General features: G+C 32.6%; 1 protein-coding gene and 1 long non-coding RNA gene across 5 annotated transcripts in view; one reads left to right on the top strand and one right to left on the bottom strand.

The window, feature by feature from the left end:
* The window catches only part of LOC143222700 (sodium/calcium exchanger 3-like), a 42,316-nt gene extending 35,318 nt beyond the window's left edge, over nucleotides 1-6,998 (top strand). For all 4 annotated transcript variants that reach the window (XM_076449559.1, XM_076449561.1, XM_076449562.1 and 1 more), the window contains exons 11-13: nucleotides 2,500-2,678; nucleotides 4,167-4,496; nucleotides 6,731-6,998. In XM_076449559.1, the coding sequence (XP_076305674.1) occupies nucleotides 2,500-2,678; nucleotides 4,167-4,496; nucleotides 6,731-6,964 (743 nt within the window). In that variant the 3' untranslated portion in view covers nucleotides 6,965-6,998. The remainder of the gene's footprint in view (nucleotides 1-2,499; nucleotides 2,679-4,166; nucleotides 4,497-6,730) is intronic.
* Nucleotides 6,637-21,137, bottom strand: part of LOC143222702 (uncharacterized) — a 48,850-nt gene continuing 34,349 nt past the window's right edge. The window contains exon 2 of the long non-coding RNA XR_013012423.1: nucleotides 6,637-6,958. This is a non-coding gene — a long non-coding RNA (uncharacterized LOC143222702). The remainder of the gene's footprint in view (nucleotides 6,959-21,137) is intronic.

Below are 21,137 nucleotides of genomic sequence, written 5' to 3'. Positions count from 1 at the left end.
ATTTTAAAAATAATCAAAGACCACAAAGAATATATAAAGTAAGTTAAATATAATAAAATTAGGTAAAAAATTACTTACGTTATGACAAACCCAGTATATCACACTCTAGCTGTATAATGACGTTCCAAATATTAAATAAATGGTAGTTTGAACTTAAAACAAAAACAAAAACAGATCACATTCCTTCTTGAAAAGCAAATGTGTGATACTACTAACCAAAACAAATGAGAAATTTAATAATATATACTATTGCTATCTAACTCATTGGTTTCATTTTATCTTTAGAAGCTCTGTAGGTTCTTGATTATTATAATACCGAATGAATACAAAAAACGTTAACAAAACTCCTTATTAAACAATAATTCTGTCAATTATATTGAATTATTACGTCAATAGTAGTTACAATAATAGAATTTGTTGAATATATATAGCGTTATTAAACTTTTCTTTATGTTCAATAGTACGGGCGTGACAAAAATAAGCATTAGACGAATCCACAGTTTTAGTATTAAAAATAATATTAATAAATATTACAGTATTTGTGTTAGAATTATTACTTCTTACATTAACCATGGGATAATATTTCAATTTTGATGTCAATTGCACCTTCTGGTGCATTGAAGAAAACACAAAAATTGTGTTATTTATAAAAGAAAGAATGTATAATACAACAAGATCCTTATTTAAGGTTTAATTTTTGGAGTCTCTTTCTCTCTCTCTCTCACTATGTATATATATATGGACGTCAATTGAATCAATGGACAACACAAGAGAATGCTAGAACATGAAAACCATTTAACATTTTGAAAAATAAGATAATTACAAGTGGACCCTTTACTTCTCACACTCACACACACACCAAGAACAGTCAACTAGCGATATTGTGACAAAGTCGAATCCTGGTAGACACTTAGATACACTGTTATCTTTAAAGTCAAACAAGTCTACATGATGAAGCTCATAGCTTGATGCCTACACTAAAAATTAGTCCCTCAGTAGGTCAATGGTAAGTTTACGGCTTACAATTCTTAAATCCGGGAGTAGAGAATAGAGCGCAGATAGCCTGTTGTGTAGCCTGGGCTGAAACAAACAAATAAAATATTATTATGTATCTGTGTTTTTTTGTGTGATACCAAGTAATAATGTATAAAGAGAGCAGTCCAGAAATATATTTATAATATAAAATATTTTGTTTAACCAGTTTTATTTATGTAACATAAATAAAATATGATGGTTATTTGTTTGTTTTGAATTTCGCGCAAAGCTACACGAGAGCTATCTACGCTCGCCTTCCTTAATTTAGCAATGTAAGACTAAAGAGAAGGCAACTAGTCATCACCAACCACCGCCATAACATTATAACACCCCTACTGCTGAAAAGAGCATGCATGTTTGATGTGACGAGGATTCGAACCTGCGACCATCAGATTATAACTCGAGTGCCTTAAGCACCTGACCATGCCGGATAAAATACGGTGTTTTTGCATTATTTAGAAATAAGTATTTACTCCAAAAACAGAGAGAATTGCAATGTGTAATTGCAGTAAAAATATACTGAGACAGAAAATGAATTTTTAAAATGTAATAAATGATTCATTACAAAAAATATATATAAAATTTAAGAGGTCGTTTTTCTAACACTGATCTCCTTTCCCATACGCAACGGAATTTTAAGTATTTTAAGTAGAACGTAAAAAAAATCTCATTATCTATCCGTTTTTAAGAAGCTTACCAATAAAGCTAATATTATGTGATACATACTAAGCACAAAAGATTTGGTAACGATATATAAAATGACATATTGTTTCTTCAGTATGTACCTACCAAAAGTTATACTACAGATGCTCTATAATTGGTATATTTGATTGTGCTTTGTGCAACAACGGAGCTTTCAGTGTTATCTCTGATAGTTTATTTAATTGATTTAAAGAAGGGTTATGTGCAATACCCGTCCATCATTTTGAAGTGATAGAAGGAAGGCAGCTGGACAAGACTACTCACTGTTAACGCTTTTACAGATTTTTCACAAAACATCATATGTGCTTTTACCTAAGTGAATTTCGTCGAAATTGGGTCACTGAATGTTGACAACCATTTGCTATACAATAGCAAATACAAATAGTCTAGACCAATAGCGATGTTAAAGTCTCATCGATTGCTTTAGAATCCACTAGAGACACACCGCTAATATATAAACAGTTAAGGCCACAACGTGTCATTTCTGGATAGTATTTGTTTGTGCGTGTACTTTGAAATTATTTCTTTCTCTTCATGATTATATATTTGTCGCTATGATGTATACATCACCCAAACATAGTCTGTTATATTTGTGATAAATGTGTTGTCAATTTGATCTAAGAGTGTGTTTTCTTCCTGATTTGTAAAATATAATTATGTGATACGAAGCTGAATTATGAAAATCCGTTATTAAAATCAAAACAACTTTTATGAATATTAAAATTGTAGGACAATGTAATTAGCACATTTCTTCACCTACAGATTTCAACAGCATCATGGACCGCTTAATGGTGCTGACAAACGTTAACGTGGACTCGTTGAAACTTCACTCTGAGACTTGGGTTGGTCAGCTCAAGGATGCCGTAAACGCTAATGGAGGCGATCTGGAAAATGCTACTCGTATTGACTATGTTTTACATTTTTTAACCTTTGGCTGGAAGGTAAACATTATGATTTTTTTATGAAGTGAAACCCATGATAAATATATCATAAACGAAGAAAAGTTAATGAGAAAAATGTTAAAACTGTATTTTGCTGAAGAAACGAAATTTGTTAACAACGAGTCTCAAATCCCAAACATCCATATGATTCTTACCCCATTCTTTACTTATTTTGGTGATTTAATGAACTCTTAAGTTGTACAAAAATAACTCAAAAAATAGAATGTAACGAATTCAATAAGTTACTGAATAAGTCGTGTTAAGAGTGGTATATTTTTCTAAGTAAAGTTGTATGAAGTTGTTCCAAAGTAAATAGCACTAACCCATAGCAAAATGGAAGTTTGAAGGCTTAGTTTCTGGGGGTATAAAGCACCAAAGTATTTCCCAACGTAAGTTAGAATGTTGTATTTAATATATTATAGGTGTGAAAAACACAAAGAACAAACAGATACGACTAGAACGTACTCAAAATATGAAAAAAGGAGTTTCTCTGAGTCCGTAAATCCCATTAAGGTGGATACCACTGATCAGTCTAATACACATAGAGATCTCAGTCTTTTACGTTAAGTGTCTAGAACTAAGGTGGGTCATTCAGATAACCTGACATTTTTATTGATTGTTATAATTGATAATAAAAGCTTTGTTTGCTGAGCTTCACGCTAATCTACTCGAGGGTTATTTTCGCTATATGTCCCTAATTTTGAAATGATAGTCTGTAGAGAAAGCAGCTAATCAACACCATCCACTAACAGCTCTTGGAAGTTTCTTTACCAACGAAGAGTTGGACTGGGCATTATAATGTTACGGTGAGCATATATGTTGAAGGGATTCGAACCTACGACCTACACAAGGTGATTCTAGTGCCTTAACTATAAGCTACTAATAAACTAAACCACCGTGATCTCCAACAAAAATTTCTTTTATTTGCGCAACAGTTCGTCTTTAAGCCTTAACTAGGTGCATGTTGTTTTTTCTGTAATGCACTATATTGATAATTACATGCACCATACACCAATCAACATTGCACTATTTAGAAAATGTAAACATATTTAATTACTAACAAAATTTAATGAATGTGCTGCGATTACACATGTATAATATTTATTGTATGATGAACGTTAGATAATTTTTCTAAAAAGGAGTGGACAGGATTTTAAGTGTAGAACATAAAGAAATAATGTAATACGAACAATCTAGTAACTAAAATAATTTACATTTTGAAAATCAAACTTAAATCTCCTGTTTCTTCACGTACTTGCCACTTACCGAAACAGTTATGTTTCTCTTTCAAAAAGTTAACATTTGATGGTTGATTTGTTTTCCTCAAAGAATAACAACAACATTATTTATGTTTACTTGAACTCAAAGACATTGACATTCTTTTCCTTTAAATGTATACTTGCAAACTGATCTAACAAATCTCAAATTACTTGATAAATTTTGTTTCCCGTGATATTTCGTTTTCTTATGCTTCCTCTATTGTTCCAGGTTTTCTTTGCTTTAGTTCCTCCAACTGGCTTCCTTGGAGGTTGGCTGACATTTTTTGTGTCCCTTGGAGTAATAGGTGTTCTTACAGCTATCGTGGGTGACCTTGCTAGCATTTTTGGCTGTTTGGTGGGACTGAAAGATACCGTGACAGCTATTACTTTTGTAGCCTTAGGGACGTCTCTGCCAGACCTCTTCGCCTCTCGCACGGCGGCCAAACAAGAAAAGTATGCGGATAATGCTATTGGAAACGTCACGGGTAGCAATTCTGTCAACGTTTTCCTCGGTCTGGGTCTGCCGTGGCTGATTGCTGCTGCTTACTGGACATCAAAGGTAAGACTAATTATTCCTCCTAACTCTCACTAGACTATATTATGTGTCATGACGAATCACTCTTGCCCTCTGCACATTAAAAGTAAGACTAGTAATTCCTTCCATGTTTTACTAGTGTTTTAAACCGCTGAGGATTATTGGATATGTACGGTAAGACTAATTATTCCTCCTAATTTTCACGAGGCTATATTACCTGTCGAGGTTACTGCTGTTACTTACTAAATTATTAAGGTAGGTAACACGTAGTTTTTATTTATCTGTGTAAGATGAATATCATATTAATCTCTTCGTCCATAAGTTATTGAAGAATTTATTAACAAACTTGATATAAATAAGAATGAGAATGAAATTGTATTTGCATCATTAACACATTTTTCCACAAAACAGAACTATCCACCAAGAAGAGTTCGTTACTGTAACTACAGGATCATCCATTATAAACTAGTGTGAAAGATAATTTCGTACTAATATATTGTAAAGAAATGTTACTGACTATTTAAGAGACCATGAACAGTCACTATTCAAAAAGCTGGTCACTGATGCCGTTTTTTTAAGATAATTCTAGACATTTCTCACAAGAATTCCAAACGTTTATGTAATAATACCATGACGACAGTGATATAATTAAGATCGTTTGTTGTTTGTTGTTAAGTGCAGATATATACAGTAGGCTATCTATGTTGTGTCCACCGTGAGAAACAAATATACGAATTTTAGCCTTAGGAGTCCTTAAGCAATAAACAGAGAAGTAAGAATAAGGGTCCTGCCATATATAAAAGCATAAATGTACCACATGTCACATACACACTACATTTCAATCTGGTTCTATATACATTAACTATTGATTGCTGAACATATGTAGTATTTCAATCAACAGATTACAACCCCCCCCCTTTTTTTCAAAAGCTGTGAAATGAATGAAGTTTTACGTGATAGAAAACATTCGTATTAGAAACATTCACTACAATGAAAACAGAATATATATATATACACTTTGGGTTATCTCGTACTAAAATATTTACAGGACAAACAGACCCTAAAATCTATCTAAAGAAAATAATGTGCAATAAACGGCCAATACTACCTGAAATACTAGATGAGGGCTCTATTATAAGCTGGACTAGACAGAAAGGCTAACCAAAATTTGTCAAATATTTCTTGCCAAAAGAAAGACGCGACAAACTCTTTTTACGGAGATGATCGTGTATATGAAATGTTTCTTTTTACCATTTTTATTACTATTGTACATCGATAGCAAGCCGCCATCTTTTAACTTCAGGCCAAAACATTTTCCTTGATAATAATTACTATACATCTGTATATGTATATAATATTAGTTTTTTATACCTCAAGAACAAGCCGAAACAAAAACAAATTAAACAAAAAATGTTGCATCACTGAAAACAAAAACCATGGTACAAGCAGTGTTTTTGTTTAAGTTTTTGCTTCGGCTTGTTTTTGAGTTATAACAAACTAATATAATTAGTCAGTGGTTTAGGTTTGCTGTTGTTAACGCAGTCCTTCCTTTTGATTTTACTTATTTTACTATTTAACTTCATTAAAATGTATTTATTTTCACTTTAATATAGATATATATTAGCTGGAGTATCCATTCTCTAGACGGAAGTTATGTAAGTTCATAATTAATAAAAGGTTATCTTAGAACATGAAAAGTTCATTCTTTCTCTTTATGTAATTGTAAACAAGCCCATAAAAAATGCAAAACACAAAATGTAAATCCACATATTTTTTTTTGTATCTTCCCATGGACCTAGTGAATCTCTATACCAAAACTGGTGATCTGTCCACAGAAACTTAGGTAGTAGTAAAACGTACAAAAACGTCTATAAAAACCCAAAACAGAAAATGTATGTGTATCTATCTTCCCATGAACCGAATAAACTTTCATACCAATTTTGGTGAAGATTAAGTACTTTGTCTCTTAACCCTTTATATCAACATGCACACTAATATGACACTTTTTAGTCACAAAGGTTTTAGCATATAGATATATATATGTTGTAAACTACTGCGGATTTCTATGTTTTCTCTTTACAGTCTTCTGGTTTACAAATAAAAATGTATTTTCTCCTGCTACTAATATTAATACTATTCAAGTCATCATACTTACATACGACAATATTTTTGTTTCGGCTAAGCAGATTATCAATCTTTAATAGTTTAGAAATGGTGACTAAAAAGTTACTACAATACGACTCAATCATACTTTTCAGGATGTCCAGTTTACAGTTTCTACCGGATCTCTGACTTTCAGCGTAGGTTTGTACTCCGCAGCTTCATTCATCTGTATCACAATCCTCATGATCAGAAGATTCGCACGTGTTTTTGGAAAAGGAGAATTGGGTGGACCATCCACTATGGCGTGGAGTACATTTGCAGTTTTGATTATCATGTGGTTCTTGTATATTCTTCTATCATCTTTGCAAGCATATGGTCACCTGCTTTAAGAATATTCAAAATAAAATGAATGCGTATATACAATCTAATTTGATTTTAAATCAGAAAAAATATATGAATGCTCTTTAAATGTTCTTACTTTATAAAATACTACATGTAATATATCAACACTAGAATGAAGCTAATTTCATGATCATTAGTAATTTTTACGCTAATTGTTCGAAACTATAAGTATCGTCTCAATCAATAAGAATTGCTTTGAATAATGGCTACCAAACATGCCTATTAAATGGAAGAAAATAAGCATGAAAACAACACACGAAAAATACAATAACATTCTTTAATATGTTTTCTGTATAGAATATATGAAAGTTCTGAATGGCTATGAATTACTCTGTATTTCAATACGTAAAACATGAAACGTCGTCCTCTACACTTGTGTCTCCACAACAGGCAGTTGCCGTCCATTCTACAAAGTTTCATTATAATTTCCTGTTTTCACAAACGTATATTATTTAACTTTTTTAAAATTTCAAATAATTTATTTAGTACTTCATTTTGGTACATGTATGTCTGTCACGTAATGTCCATCAGTAGTATGTGAAGTTACAACGCTATAAACCGAGTTTCGACAACTCTGATGGGCAGAGCAAAATTAGCCCATTGTATAACTTTGTGCTTAATTACAACCAACACGTAATATTGAATCATTGAGTAATAACTCTAACTCTATGTTTTAGTTATCAATGACATCTGATAAAATTTAACTCATGTTTAAAGATCAAAATTAGAAAGTGACTCATAAATTAACTCCATCCCGTGTAACAAACTGACAAGAAGTACTTAAAGTCTTAAACTGATACGTAAGGAAAGTAAAACAATGATGTTATAACTTATATGTATCGTCGTTTAGATACTCGTGTTTCAAGACATGTTATTAAATTGATTGTAATAATTAAATTTATTATTAATCTTTACGTTTATAGTTTAAGTATTAAAGTAATTTTAGCTCACTTGTGATGCATTATCGAGTTCCTTTTGTTGAGTAAAGAATGTTTTTTGTTAACCATTTATGTCTTTGTGAAACATATAACCAGTAAAGAATTATCACCTTGGAATTGCGTTAGTGACTGTGATTATTGACAGCTTATTCTAAAATTACATCACAATTAGATTGGTATTTTTTTTACTCGTCGTATACTACGGGTTTTCAAATAAGAAGAATACTAAACTGCACATCTTGTGTGTAGCATACTGCTGTCGACGATGTCTTTCGCTCATTTTTAAAACTCTTTGAATCAGTTGAGAATACATTATTGAGAATACATTATGACATCGAAATTTCATTTGTAGCGAACTAAGGCGAAGGTGTGCAATCTTCTTCTTAAACTATTAATTTTGAAATACTTTCTGTATACTCTTCATGTACATAGATGTCAGCTCCCAAGATCTAATACACAGACGTCTATGAGTGTGTAGTTAGGTGACTTCATTGTTATATCGAAGAAGGATATAACATGGTTCGTAGTAACAGTGTTATGAACTTAAACACGTGACTTGCTGCTTCATCCTAAAGTAACCAAAGAATACATGAATTTTATATCACTTAATTATAACGTTAAATAGTATCTTCATTTCACCTTTGCTTCTCTGAACCCTTTGTAAAGTTTTATTTTCCCTTATACATGAAATCTGTGGCAACCATAAAAACCGACAAAAAATCTCTTTACATGCTACGTACCATGTTTGAAAGTCTTTCTTACTTTGTGAGATTGCTAACACATTACCCCTTTCTTGTCACAGTAGAAAATCAAGTACTCAGAGGTCTTGCATAGGTTTGCAACAATTTTCAATTTCTTTCATGCAAGATATTATTCCTACAGTTTTCTGTAGTTTGTCTTTCTAATGCCAATAGGTGAAAAGAAACTTGTGAACTCGTGACTTATGCTTCTTTACATGGACAAGCTCTTAGTAACTGGCCAGGTGCATAAATGATTAGGATCTGTGCAACTTTCTAGGTGTAGATATAGTGATAGACCAGTCTGTTGATTTAGACAATGGTAGTGATAGTGTTGCATGTTGTTAGATACTGATAGGTAATTTTACCTTCTGACGTTCTTGTCGCTACTGTACACTAAGTTTTCCCTAAAACAGGTTTGAACTCGGTTTCGTACATCTTTACTGTTTCATTCTACAAAGGTCTTTCCTTGAAAAGACTTATAATGTATTCCTTGTGTCATAACTCTATCTATGGCAGCAGCGTACTTACTGTAGAGTGAAAGTTTAAATCGATACAAAAATACGTGTGTGTGTGTTTCAAACATATCATTCCTGGTACCAGGGCTTACGCGTTCAGTAACACATAGCTATGTTGATACATGTAAATCGTTCTAGGAAATGGTGACTGCCACTCCCTATTTTACAGTCTTGGAATTTTAAAACAAGTTAAATTCCCCAGTGATTTAATGTGGATTTTTATCATTACTTTCTTTTTCATTAAAATATACAAGTGTAATTAACCGTTTATTTGTTAACTTATATAAATGAATATGAAAACAAAAAAGCCAAACGTAGAGAGGTTTTAGATAAAAAAACTTATTAAAGTTGTTTAAAAATATATATTGCATTACGATTTCCATTGTTTTTCAAACATGTTTTTATAGGATAATTTTACAGTTTCTTCTACAAAATAATTATTTATTTTCTTTAACTCATTGAGCTATAGGGGTCGAAATAATGTTTTTGTCTTACATAACTACACGACATAACTTTTCAAGATTTAAGTGAATTTAAGTCGGTACGAAAAGTTACTTATAAAATCTCTCTCCCCCTAAAGATTCTAATAATATTTTTTGTAGTATTTAGTACTTTCTAAATATAAAGGCGGTGAAAGTTGTATTATTTTGATCTAATGAAATAGAGTGCATAAAGAAATTATCTTCAGTAGCATCTTATAGTTGATGTTGTACTTACGCTGTTATATATATTGTAACAGGATGTTATATTAGAATTCTCTAAACTAACTTTCATATTCCCAACTCATTTCCTAGTGTTTCTAATAAACTGTACGAAACTATATTAGCTGGTTAAGGCAAATTTAGAAGTTGTACATGTATGCCAGATTTTAATGAAAGAAGTGACATCATTTTCAAGTTACAAAAATGTAGAAATTTTGACATTTTTAATCTAGTGATTTAAATTGATGTGTTAAAGAACATGTACAATAGCCAGTAAGCTTGAGCTTTCTTTACACTACAGTTTAATTGTAACATCGCTTTTCGACATAGATTAAGTGTAATACGGATTATACAGTCTTTCTCTGTCTTAGATCTACTTTAATCGTCTATGTTCGTCCACCTTTCTGTGATGATAAGTTAAATCAGGTATATTAAACCTTTTATCATCACTCATAAATTTCCTTTCCTAATGTAAAAGTTATATTATTGTTACAGAAAAGTCTGTAAGAACTGATAATTTTTACTAATAAAGATTGTTTATTCCCAAACTTTACTCGACAATTACTGAATATTTTTTGTCTCAACTTGAAACTAAATGTCCAGTGGGAAAATTAGTTTATCATTAGAGCTTGGTAATACAACATTTTAAGAGTAATTATTACTTACATCAAATTACATAAAAACCCATATATGTGTTATTACAAAAATAAAAATTCAGATGTCAGGTTTATACTTGAAAATAAAAATGTAATATTAAAAAATAAGAAATTAGCTATAATCATTGGAAGAAATTTCGTTGTAATATATTTTTAACTTATTTTACTTTTATCATTATTTCTAGTTATATGTTTTCATTTGAATTAAATGATAATCAATAAACACCTGGACAAATTTGATCTAGTTGTAAAATATGTCGAAAATGCAGTAGAAATTCCTAATACATTAGAGATATATCTACGTAATATGCTGTAACGTATCCCACTCTCCAGTACTATAAGTATTTTAATACAGTAAACAGTATAAAAATATTTCAACGGTTCTAACTTAAGATAGCAAATCTGGTCTAGGTCATGTACTAATTCAATATTAAATGTTACTCTCACTGATATCAGTCAGCCAAGGATGTTTGTACGGTACATCACCCTGAGTGTGGCGTATCTTTATGGTTATTACAAGCAGAATAAATAACCCCAAACATACGTGATCCAGTTTTGCGATTTCTCAGTTCTAAAAAAATCTAGATTAATAAAGAAATTATAGTCTTTTAGACACACGGGCTTCACTTTGAAAGTCAGACACCAAGAGGGACAGAATCACATTGATTACAAAACGTAATGCTAAAGTAAAAGCTTAATAGAAAGGGCGGCACCTGGTTTAGTGAAGGTTATGTCTATAGTTACCGATATTAACGGTTCAGGGACTTCGCCAGGAAAAGGACCTTAAACTTTTGCTTAGAGAAGCAAAATAGCTAAGACAAGTCCAGGTAGTTTAAGTACGTAATAAGTAGAACTGAGTTTCGTTTTACTTACATTAGTAAAGCATGCATTCAAATAAAGAAAATTACTAAAATAAGAAATTAAACTTTGATCTCATTGGATAAAAAAAAATTATTCCAATAGTGCAAAACATAGAGAGAGTCGACCTACACCACCTACAACTTTGGTTTTACTGAGGTCAGCCCTTTCAAGATATGAAACACGTTTTGTAGTCAAGGTGATTTCGTCCGTCTTGATTGTTTTCTAATGTTTCGCGATGTGTGGAAAACACAACCTGAATGCTAATTTTTTATGACTCTCGAGATGACTTTACAATGTTAGTAATGAAAACTAGGAGTACATACTATAACCATGTTAATAATCAGAGTTAATTGCTTAACAATCAATTTTTGTTGTTTTGTAAGAATTTAGTGTAAAGCTATACAATAGCTATCTGAGCATGACAATCTCTACTGTTTAGCTGATAAACTTGAGGAAAGGCAGCTAATCCACAGCACCCATCACCAATTCTAGACGTGTTCTTGTCGGACGACAGAATAGCGGGATTGACCATCACTTTTATAGAGTATCTATGTTCCTAAACTGCGAAAGGTGGTTTTGTGTTAACAGATCGTGAAACAAGATACAAAGTCTAGGCAGACGAATCCTTCAGCGACACTCTACTCACAGAACTTAGTTTTAATGTAGAAATAGTGTACATTAAATAACGTGAAACACTAACAAAACTTGGACATGATATACTTGCAAAGCCATCAGAACGTGATCCTACATTGAATAAAGCAGTCGAGGCCGTAGGAATCGTGTCTATCGTGCTGATCAGACTGGCTAGTTACGTTACAATGTTTATGCTTAATGTTCAGTCGTGTTGAAATCGTTAAATAATTTATTAATTTCACTTAAATATATTTAAATTCTCTATCCTAATTGTACTTTTGTTTATAATGCATCATGTTTATGAGCACCTCAGAGCAAAATGCAAACCGTTGCCTTCAGTTATTATGAGCTGGTCTAGTATTAGTTAGTCGTAACAGTGATTTTACTGTTACCATTTTAGGTAGCACATTTAATAAAGTTCAGTTGTTGCATGCGGAGAAGAGTACAATGAGGTTGTTACATGCAAAGTTGTAAGCACATGTCCTCTTGTTAAACGTTTTCATTATTATCAAATCTCACACACACACACACGAGGCTCCTTAATATATTTCTATGTTTTTCAAATTAATTTATGAGTGTTTGTATGTATGCATGAAATAATCAAGGTTAGAGTGTGTTTTTTATTTATGCCTCATCCATGGAATGTTATAATACATACGGTCAACTAAGACATGCTAGAATAGTCACTAAAATAAAGTGCCTTTGTGAATTTAAAACATCAATAGAACCTGAGTCTTATACAAGAGAAAAGATGTACTTTTGTGAACATAAAATACCAATATAATCTATGTCTTGCAGTAAGTAAGGTGTGCTTTAAAAGTATATGAAATACAACCTGTTATTTTCAATCTGAACGGTACCTTACTCGCCATAAGAGCTGAAACGTTTCAACCAAAGTCGTCCTTAATCTTGAATTAGTGACCCAAGAGAAGACATCCAATGACAACATACGTTGGCACAAGAGTTTTGTATGTCTTTGAACTGAACAACAAGATTGACTCTCAATCTTATTAAGCACTCACAGCTAAAAATTCGACACGTTCTCTGCGGCTTCGCGTCACAAACCTTGAAGGTTTCTACATGCAGCTTTGCACACTAACCATTTATCTACCCCTGGCTTATTTTAAGTATTACAGAAACATTACTATTAAAAGTGAAGTCTGAATATAAGAAGTACGTTTCTGAATATATTAAATAAAGAAATCATTGAAAATTTCATGATTTTGTTCTAAATTTTGAAAGTTTCGTTTCTAAGTCAAAGAACTTATACAAAGAACTTATAACTTAAAATAACGAAAATCGAAATACAAATAAAGCAAGAAGAAACATTTTCAATTGCAAATTAATTTACATGTCATCATTACTTTAAGACACAACTGTTTGTTTAATTTGTTGTTATGTTATCACAAACAGATATCTGCACTCTGTTCATCAAGAGTGTATGAATCGAGCCCCAGATTTTAGCTTTGAAAGTCCGTAAGCTTAACGCTAAACGTATAAAACAAGTTCCTTGTTTCGTCTGATACCTATAACATTTTTCGCTCATAGGGAGCTTCTTTTGAAATCAACATAAAACATACTGACATCAATAAGATACAGTAAGGCTATTGTTTTAGAAATAGTTTTGTACTTTCATTTGGGATTTATAATAGTAGAAAAACTTGAAATTACTAGACAGTAGTAATGAATGATAACATAAGGTTGGTGTCTGCCTCACTTTATCATTTAACTCATGAAGTAAAATATATGTTTAGTCATTAGAATACAAATAACCCCTATATTAATATTTATAATTAGCAACAGCTCCATTAATAAAACATACAGAGGTATTAACCGTATTATACTCTAATAAGTTAGTGTTTTCTGTTTATTGGGTAGCTGTAAGAAGTTTTTTTTTGTAAAACATAACTTTTTGTCTGAAAATACACTAAAGTTAAAATATTCATTTTATAAGATATTTTAACATGGTGAACGCAGTAATATTTCTGTAATGACATTTGTTTAAATTATTTGTTGCATTATAGCACCGATTCCCGTAGCTCGCGAAATTTATGTTTAATAATCTATAACAAACGCATTTTTTTTTGTGTGCGTGACACCGTGGAATTTAATATGACAAGATAACCCAGAAAAATAACTCTTCTTTCAGTTGGCTTGTATCACTAGCTTTAAATCTGAACTACAAGTTACTAGGGCACTTTATGTTTTCGCTTTCAAAGTTCGGACTTATATTGCAAGAAACCGGGTTTCGATACCCATGGCGGGCAAAACACAAATAGTCCTTTGTGTAGCTTTCTGCTTAATAACAAACAACAATTATGTTTTCATTTTTAGAAAGAATGTATTTTCTTGAAAAATAAATATTAGCTGTCTGGTGGTCAAAACAAAACTTACAATTTTCAGGCAGCATACCTGAACAGTACACCTATAAATGGTTCTGATTTTACTTAAACTGCAATAAATATTACAAATGTTTTTCGACCATACTTATGGCTTAAAGGAATTATTTTCTTTACACACTTTACATAATTTTATAGCTGTAATTCTCCATCAAATCGTAATTTTAATAGTTTCGATAAATTTAGGCTGTACAATACCACACCTACGTATGAAGCTAAAATTCCATCAACCTTTTCAAAACAGTCTCTACTGGTTTTAGTTAACATACACGTATGTTACATTTGTCGTGTTTGTTAAGGTTTTCTAGTTTAAATGGTGTATTGTTCATTGTGACTTTCTAAGTACTGGTACTCTAATATATATATATATATATATATACATAAGCGATTTTCAAAACTTTTAACTTTGCAGTAATTTTGTTAAATTTCGTGAAAAGCTAGTCGTCCATGGTTTAAAGTGATAGATTAGAAGGAATGCTGTTACTTACCGCCAACTCTTGGGCAGCTCTTTCCCAATGAATAGTGGGATTGACCGTCACAACAACGCGCACTCACAGCTGAAGGGCGAATATATTTAATGAAGGGATTCAAATCCGTGACATGCAATTTGCAAGCTAAACGGCCTTGACCATCAGAACAGGTAATATTACTGAATTGTTGTTCCTCTCTCTAGTTTTTACTCAAAACCAATATTCAAAAACACACGCCTCACGTAAAGAATATGATTGGTGTTATAACCCAAATTTTTCTTATGGAACCTTCTTATTTCCTGTGATTTAGTGGGACTGTCATTGCCTGGTGGTAGTAGCACTCGACTTGGAATTTTTGGGTCGCAAATTCGAATCCACGTCGCTGAACATGCTCTCTCTTTCAATTGTGGGCATTTTATAATTTGACTGTCGACCCAACAATAGTCCAAGAGTTAGCGATGAATGATGTTGACTAGCTGCCTCCCATCTCGTCCATCACTGCTAAATTAGAGACGGAGATAGCAGATAATCCTCATGTAGCTTTGCGCGGATATAAAAACAAAACAGAATCATTATAGTGAGAAAAAGCTAAGCCAAAGATAAGTCTAGTGTGAATTAAAGTTCCGTTCTCACTACCTTAAAGGACGTAAGTATATGGAAGAAGAACACAGAAACACAAACTGTCCTCGTGAGAACACGACACTGCTGTAATTGTTAATAGCAAAATGTACGTGGTGCTAAAAATACAAGAACATTAAAACACGCATAATAAACATAGAAAAATAATATTAACACACATGACACACATGCATAGAACCAAGAAGCAAGATAACACAGTGAAGAACACCCTTGATATCAATACCCAAACCTGAAAATATTATTAACACAAATCAATAATCTGCTACACGCACGAACACACACCCTAATTCAAGACACATCAAAACAAGCGAAAAACACACAAACGCAAAAATACAACAAAATTAAATAATAAGTAAAAGAACAAAAGCAGCCAAAATTATATTTTACGAATTCCTAGCTCAATACAAAAGCCCCTAAAACCAAGATGACAGCATCACACTAATTATTAAAATAGCTATTGAACACATACACCTTTACTACTACAGATCATACAATTACTTCTGATTCCACAAATATTACAGAACACAACTAAGCAGCTAACATAACTTCATGAAAAATACAAGGGAAGTAGTAACAGTAACTGAACGACATTCCAACCAGCTTAACACACCACAACTATCGAACACCACACAACAACAGCTAAGAGGTTAACTTGAACCTGACATTCTCACCCCTTCAAGACCGAGATTCGGATAGGTGGATAGTTGACTATAAAACCACAGAATTTTGCGCTATTCTTAAAAACAGTTGTTGACATGTAACCAGACATTTTCGTATTAAACTTGCCGGTTATTATATACTATCCTAGGTAGCAGATGACAGTTGTTATAATTTCGTTTACTTTTTTGATATCATTTTACACGATTAAAAGCATAAAGCTTCATTAAAGCTCTATTTTCTGTAATAATGATTGTGCAACTATGATGCCACGACAGTTCTATAGGAACAGGATTAATCAATATCTTTATGAGTATTGACCGTCTCACTAACATTTTTGTACACATTATCCGTATCTGTAGTCTCTTAGATACGGTTTTGACTTAAATTGTAAAAAATACCAACTAGCGAGTACAGCGAATTTAGCTTTTGTTTTAGAGTTCGCTACACAAAGACTGGCTATCTTACACAGCCGTCCCTAATTTTGAAGTGGTAGACTAGAAGGAAAGCACTGGGTATACAGCACTTAGGCCTGGCATGGCCAAGTGCGTAAGGCGTGCGACTCGTAATCCGAGGGTCGCGGGTTCGCGCCCGCGTCACGCTAAACATGCTCGCCCTCCCAGCCGTGGGGGTGTATAATGTGACGGTCAATCCCATTATTCGTTGGTAAAAGAGTAGCCCAAGAGTTGGCGGTGGGTGGTGATGACTAGCTGCCTTCCCTCTAGTCTTACACTGCTAAATTAGGGACGGATAGCACAGATAGCCCTCGAGTAGCTTTGTGCGAAATTCAAAAACAAACAAACAAACAAAATACAGCACTCACTACTTACTCTTGAACTACGCTAGCCTGATCGAATAATATAGCTTAACAATCACTCTTATATTGCACTCATGGCCATAAAGTGCAGACCTATTTTGTTTAAGAACCAACGCGAGCCTGAAATACTCAGACGCACATTCCTGGCACACGACTCCTTAATCATGCACAAACAGGCTAGACCACATTTTCCTTTGCAGGAAATGGACCTAAAGACAATCTTCACTGCTAAATCAAAAAATGTTTTGATGTTATTGTTGTTGCTTTACATAAACCAGTATTTAATCCCCGCAAGAAACACAATAACGTGACTTGTACTTATAATTAGCCATTTTGTAAATAATTTGATGTCCCTAGTTATTTTGACCAAATTTCAGGTGTTTTCAAGGTAATTAAAATAAATACAGGTGATCTGGAAGCGAGAAACATTTCATTGAGTAAGGAAGTATAAAGGAAGAACAAGGGAAGTATTCTTTAGCTGACATATATAGGTTAGAAAAATCACTTTAAAGTGACCGTAAAACTTACAGGGATTTTCTTTTAATTTAGTTTGTTATTGTCAACAAAAACGTATCTTTTTTGCATCTCAGAAAAGTTTAATACTACATCTATGCTCTGCCCACCACAAATATTCATGCTTTTTACAGTGTTTTTAGTTTCTTTGATTCAGCCCTTGAATCTTACAATCTAGTGTAATTATGGTTTGTGTCAAAAAAAATATCGTTTGAGAATTATCACTTCGAAAGGAATAAAACTATTTTAATAATGATGAGACTATATTATTTTTGAGAAACAAATTCAATTACTTCTTGATCAGAGTTTATTTCACTGTTTTATATAAACCTCGTGTGGTAGTTAACACGCTGAATTTTGTTTAAATCACTCAGTGTTGAGATAATTAACTGTATATTTTGATATCTATCTTTTACGTACTAAAATGCATCTCTTTGCAGGAAACTAGAATCTTTTAGTTCATGAAAATATGTTTTATTCAACTAATTTCCATTTTCTATATTTTAAAAACTCTGATAATTTTGTCAGTGAAAATACATTACAATTTGGTTTGTTTAGAATTAACCACAAAGCTACGATCTGTGCTTTGCCCACCATGGGTATCTAAACCCGATTTTAGTGGTGTAAGTCCGCAGGCATACTGCTGTGCCACTGGAGGGCGTATGTCATATAATATATATTTGTATTGTAAGTGTTAACAAACAGTTACTTTTTCAAAATTAAGTCAAAGTGATAACACAACGCATCTTAACAGAGGCCTAGAATAACTATGACAGCTTTACGGTGAAAAGAAGCATTTTAAATAAGATATAAAAACATACTGTAAGGAAATATGATTTTAAAATACACTATTAGAGTCCAAGAAAAGCTTTAAGATTAATTATATTTATCATAAGACGTTACTTTTAGGCTTATTTTACTTGTTAACATTCCTTTCTTTATTCATTCCCTTATTTGTTAGGATTTACAAAAAGAAGTAGGGTGTATAATAATACTTCAGCCACCATTCGTCTGTCATATCCATTGCAGACAAAGAGATTCACTTAACACTGAGCTTATCATGCTGGCCGGAAAACAACCGAAACAAGAATCATCGGAAAACCATTTGCTATAGCAACAGTTGTTATGGCGTGAACGTCTTTTCTAAGCTAGCGAAGCATGAGTATAATTAATTGTATTTATCATAAGATATTAGTTTTAAGCTTATTATATTTTCTACTACTCTATTTCCAATAAGAATGGATACTATGTGTTACTTGCGATGTAGCAAAGTGAAGCAAGACCACCACAGATCGGAAAGTAGCACAGATGTACATAAGCTGGAACACTTCTATAAACTCTTATGAGCGTAGGTAGATATGCTCTGTCATTATCATAAACCACTGAGATGAAGTTTTCTATTTGTGCTACAGTTCATAGACAAGAGACAACTAAGATATGGCATAATATTAAATAAAGACCATCAAGATGTTACATTTTCATGTTCTAGTGCAGCGATTCCCAAACGTTTACATTCTGGGGCTCTCTTGATGTGAATAAAATGATTTGAGTTCCCCGAACCTATAATTTTAACATGGTGACTGGAAAGTTGTGCAGTAGTAAATAGATGCTGTATCATATAATTAATTTAACATAATTTCTATAGGCTTATTGCTTAATTAAAGTTAAATTAACTCTTAAAGGACGGCCAGCATCAACTGATACTGATACTGATACTTACAACATTCCCGCTGTTTAAGGGTTAATTCAGCATCTTTGTTTCAGCCTATTTTTCAATGGCCCCAAAAAGGTTTCACTCCACCCACTTTGGAAAACATTGTTCTAGTGCTCAAATGTGAATTCTCTGATTGCATTACATTCTTACATAGGGTAATGATGCAAATATTGAACTGTGTATGTGTGTGTGTATATAAGTGCAATGTAGTTCATGTTTTTCGTTACTGATTGCTTCACCAGATAAGAAAAATATTATTCATTAGTGAATATGAGAGGACAATCCATCGTTGATTTGTTAGCAGAGAAATTGACGCCATGGCTTAGAGCACATGACGAAATCCACAAAGGGACCAATTTCAAACATTAATTATTTTTATGCTCTGAGTTGTGAAGTGTGCTTCGTCACCACGATCAAGTCTTTACAAATTTGGTACATGTCTGTACCATAAAAGCAGCTAGTTTTAATTAAATTTTAGAACGATTGATAAAACTGTCACTTCAAAATTGGTCTAGAAAAGTCTTTAACCAGTGGTTGTGAACATTTTAAGGATAACAAAATGTGACCCAATTTTAAGTAAAAACGATTATTAAAAGTATATGTAACAAGTAATGTTGATATACCTGTATGTGACATTACACATACATGGTTATATATGTGCAGTGTTTCACACATACTTATGTATTACACAAAACCATTTTAATGCTTAGTGCATATATAATTTCAGAGAGAATACAACTATTAGGCAATAAATGAATCAAGTAAAGAGTTTATCTGGATGTTCAATGTTTAATATATCGAGGAGGAAAACTTTGATCACTGACAGGTGAAGTTTCATAGGAAGATATAATGTATCCATTATTTTCATTACAAAAGGAATCCAATGAACCGAGCGCTTTCGAAAAGTAGACTTTCCTTTATCTGATATAAATTAATGCCAATGAAATATACTTTCAGTTTTCACATTAAAATATTCAGCAGGTAAAGAAGTTTTCATCGAAGAGCTAAACGCAACTATTGAACTGAAAGTACATTTAGAGAAGACACAGTCACACACAGCTTTGTTGTTGTTGTTGCTTCAGTGTTTATGAAGAATGCTTTTCATCGGATCAAACTAAAATATTCATGAGGAAAGAGTGAGAAACCCACACGAAACTTGATGAACCAGAATGTTTACATGCACAGGAATATATATATGCAAATATAACCATATTCCAACCTGTACTTCTAGTTAGGGGCGTAGATCCTGGGGGGATGGGGGATACATCCCCCTTCATTTTATGTGGGGGGTATGGTGCATACAATCATCCCCCTACAGTTTGGTCTGTTAAATTGTTTTGTTGCATCACAGGCCAACAAATTGTGTGTTTGTTCTTGTGATTCTCGTGTTCTTACCAATCGAATTACATAATTAGATTAGATGTGGGCTTTTTCAGTAGCTGAAATGTACATCTTTAATACAGGCGTGCTTCTAAGCTTTTCGATCCAAGCGATAGTTCGTAAGTATCAGTCAGTAGAGCGAAGTATACATGCAAGTATCATGGCAACAAGATTACTCTGTAACTGCATGTTTACAGCTTTTAGGTTCACGTAATCAGAGATTACCAATTTGTAAATTGAACAGTCCACATAAGTGGTTGCAAAAATAATCCCCTCCATTGGGTGTAAAAAATCTACGCCCCTGCTCCAAGTTAAGCTTCTGATGACTCAGAATCCAAGTTTATCAAGTATTCTCCATTTTTTTCTATCTAAAATCAAATTATTGACCATTCTAAATATCTTGTCTTCGACCAGGCTCGCTAGAAGTTTTATACTTATTCATTCTACAGCTTGATCTACCCATACTTTTATAATGAAAAAATACATTATGTTGTGACTTTTCTTTACGAAAATCTTTTGCGTTATTA

This window comes from Tachypleus tridentatus, chromosome 8 (genome assembly GCF_004210375.1).
Source record: "Tachypleus tridentatus isolate NWPU-2018 chromosome 8, ASM421037v1, whole genome shotgun sequence".
Lineage (NCBI taxonomy): Eukaryota > Metazoa > Arthropoda > Merostomata > Xiphosura > Limulidae > Tachypleus > Tachypleus tridentatus.
Note: the sequence above shows the minus strand (reverse complement) of the source record. Positions and strands in the feature narration are given on the sequence as shown.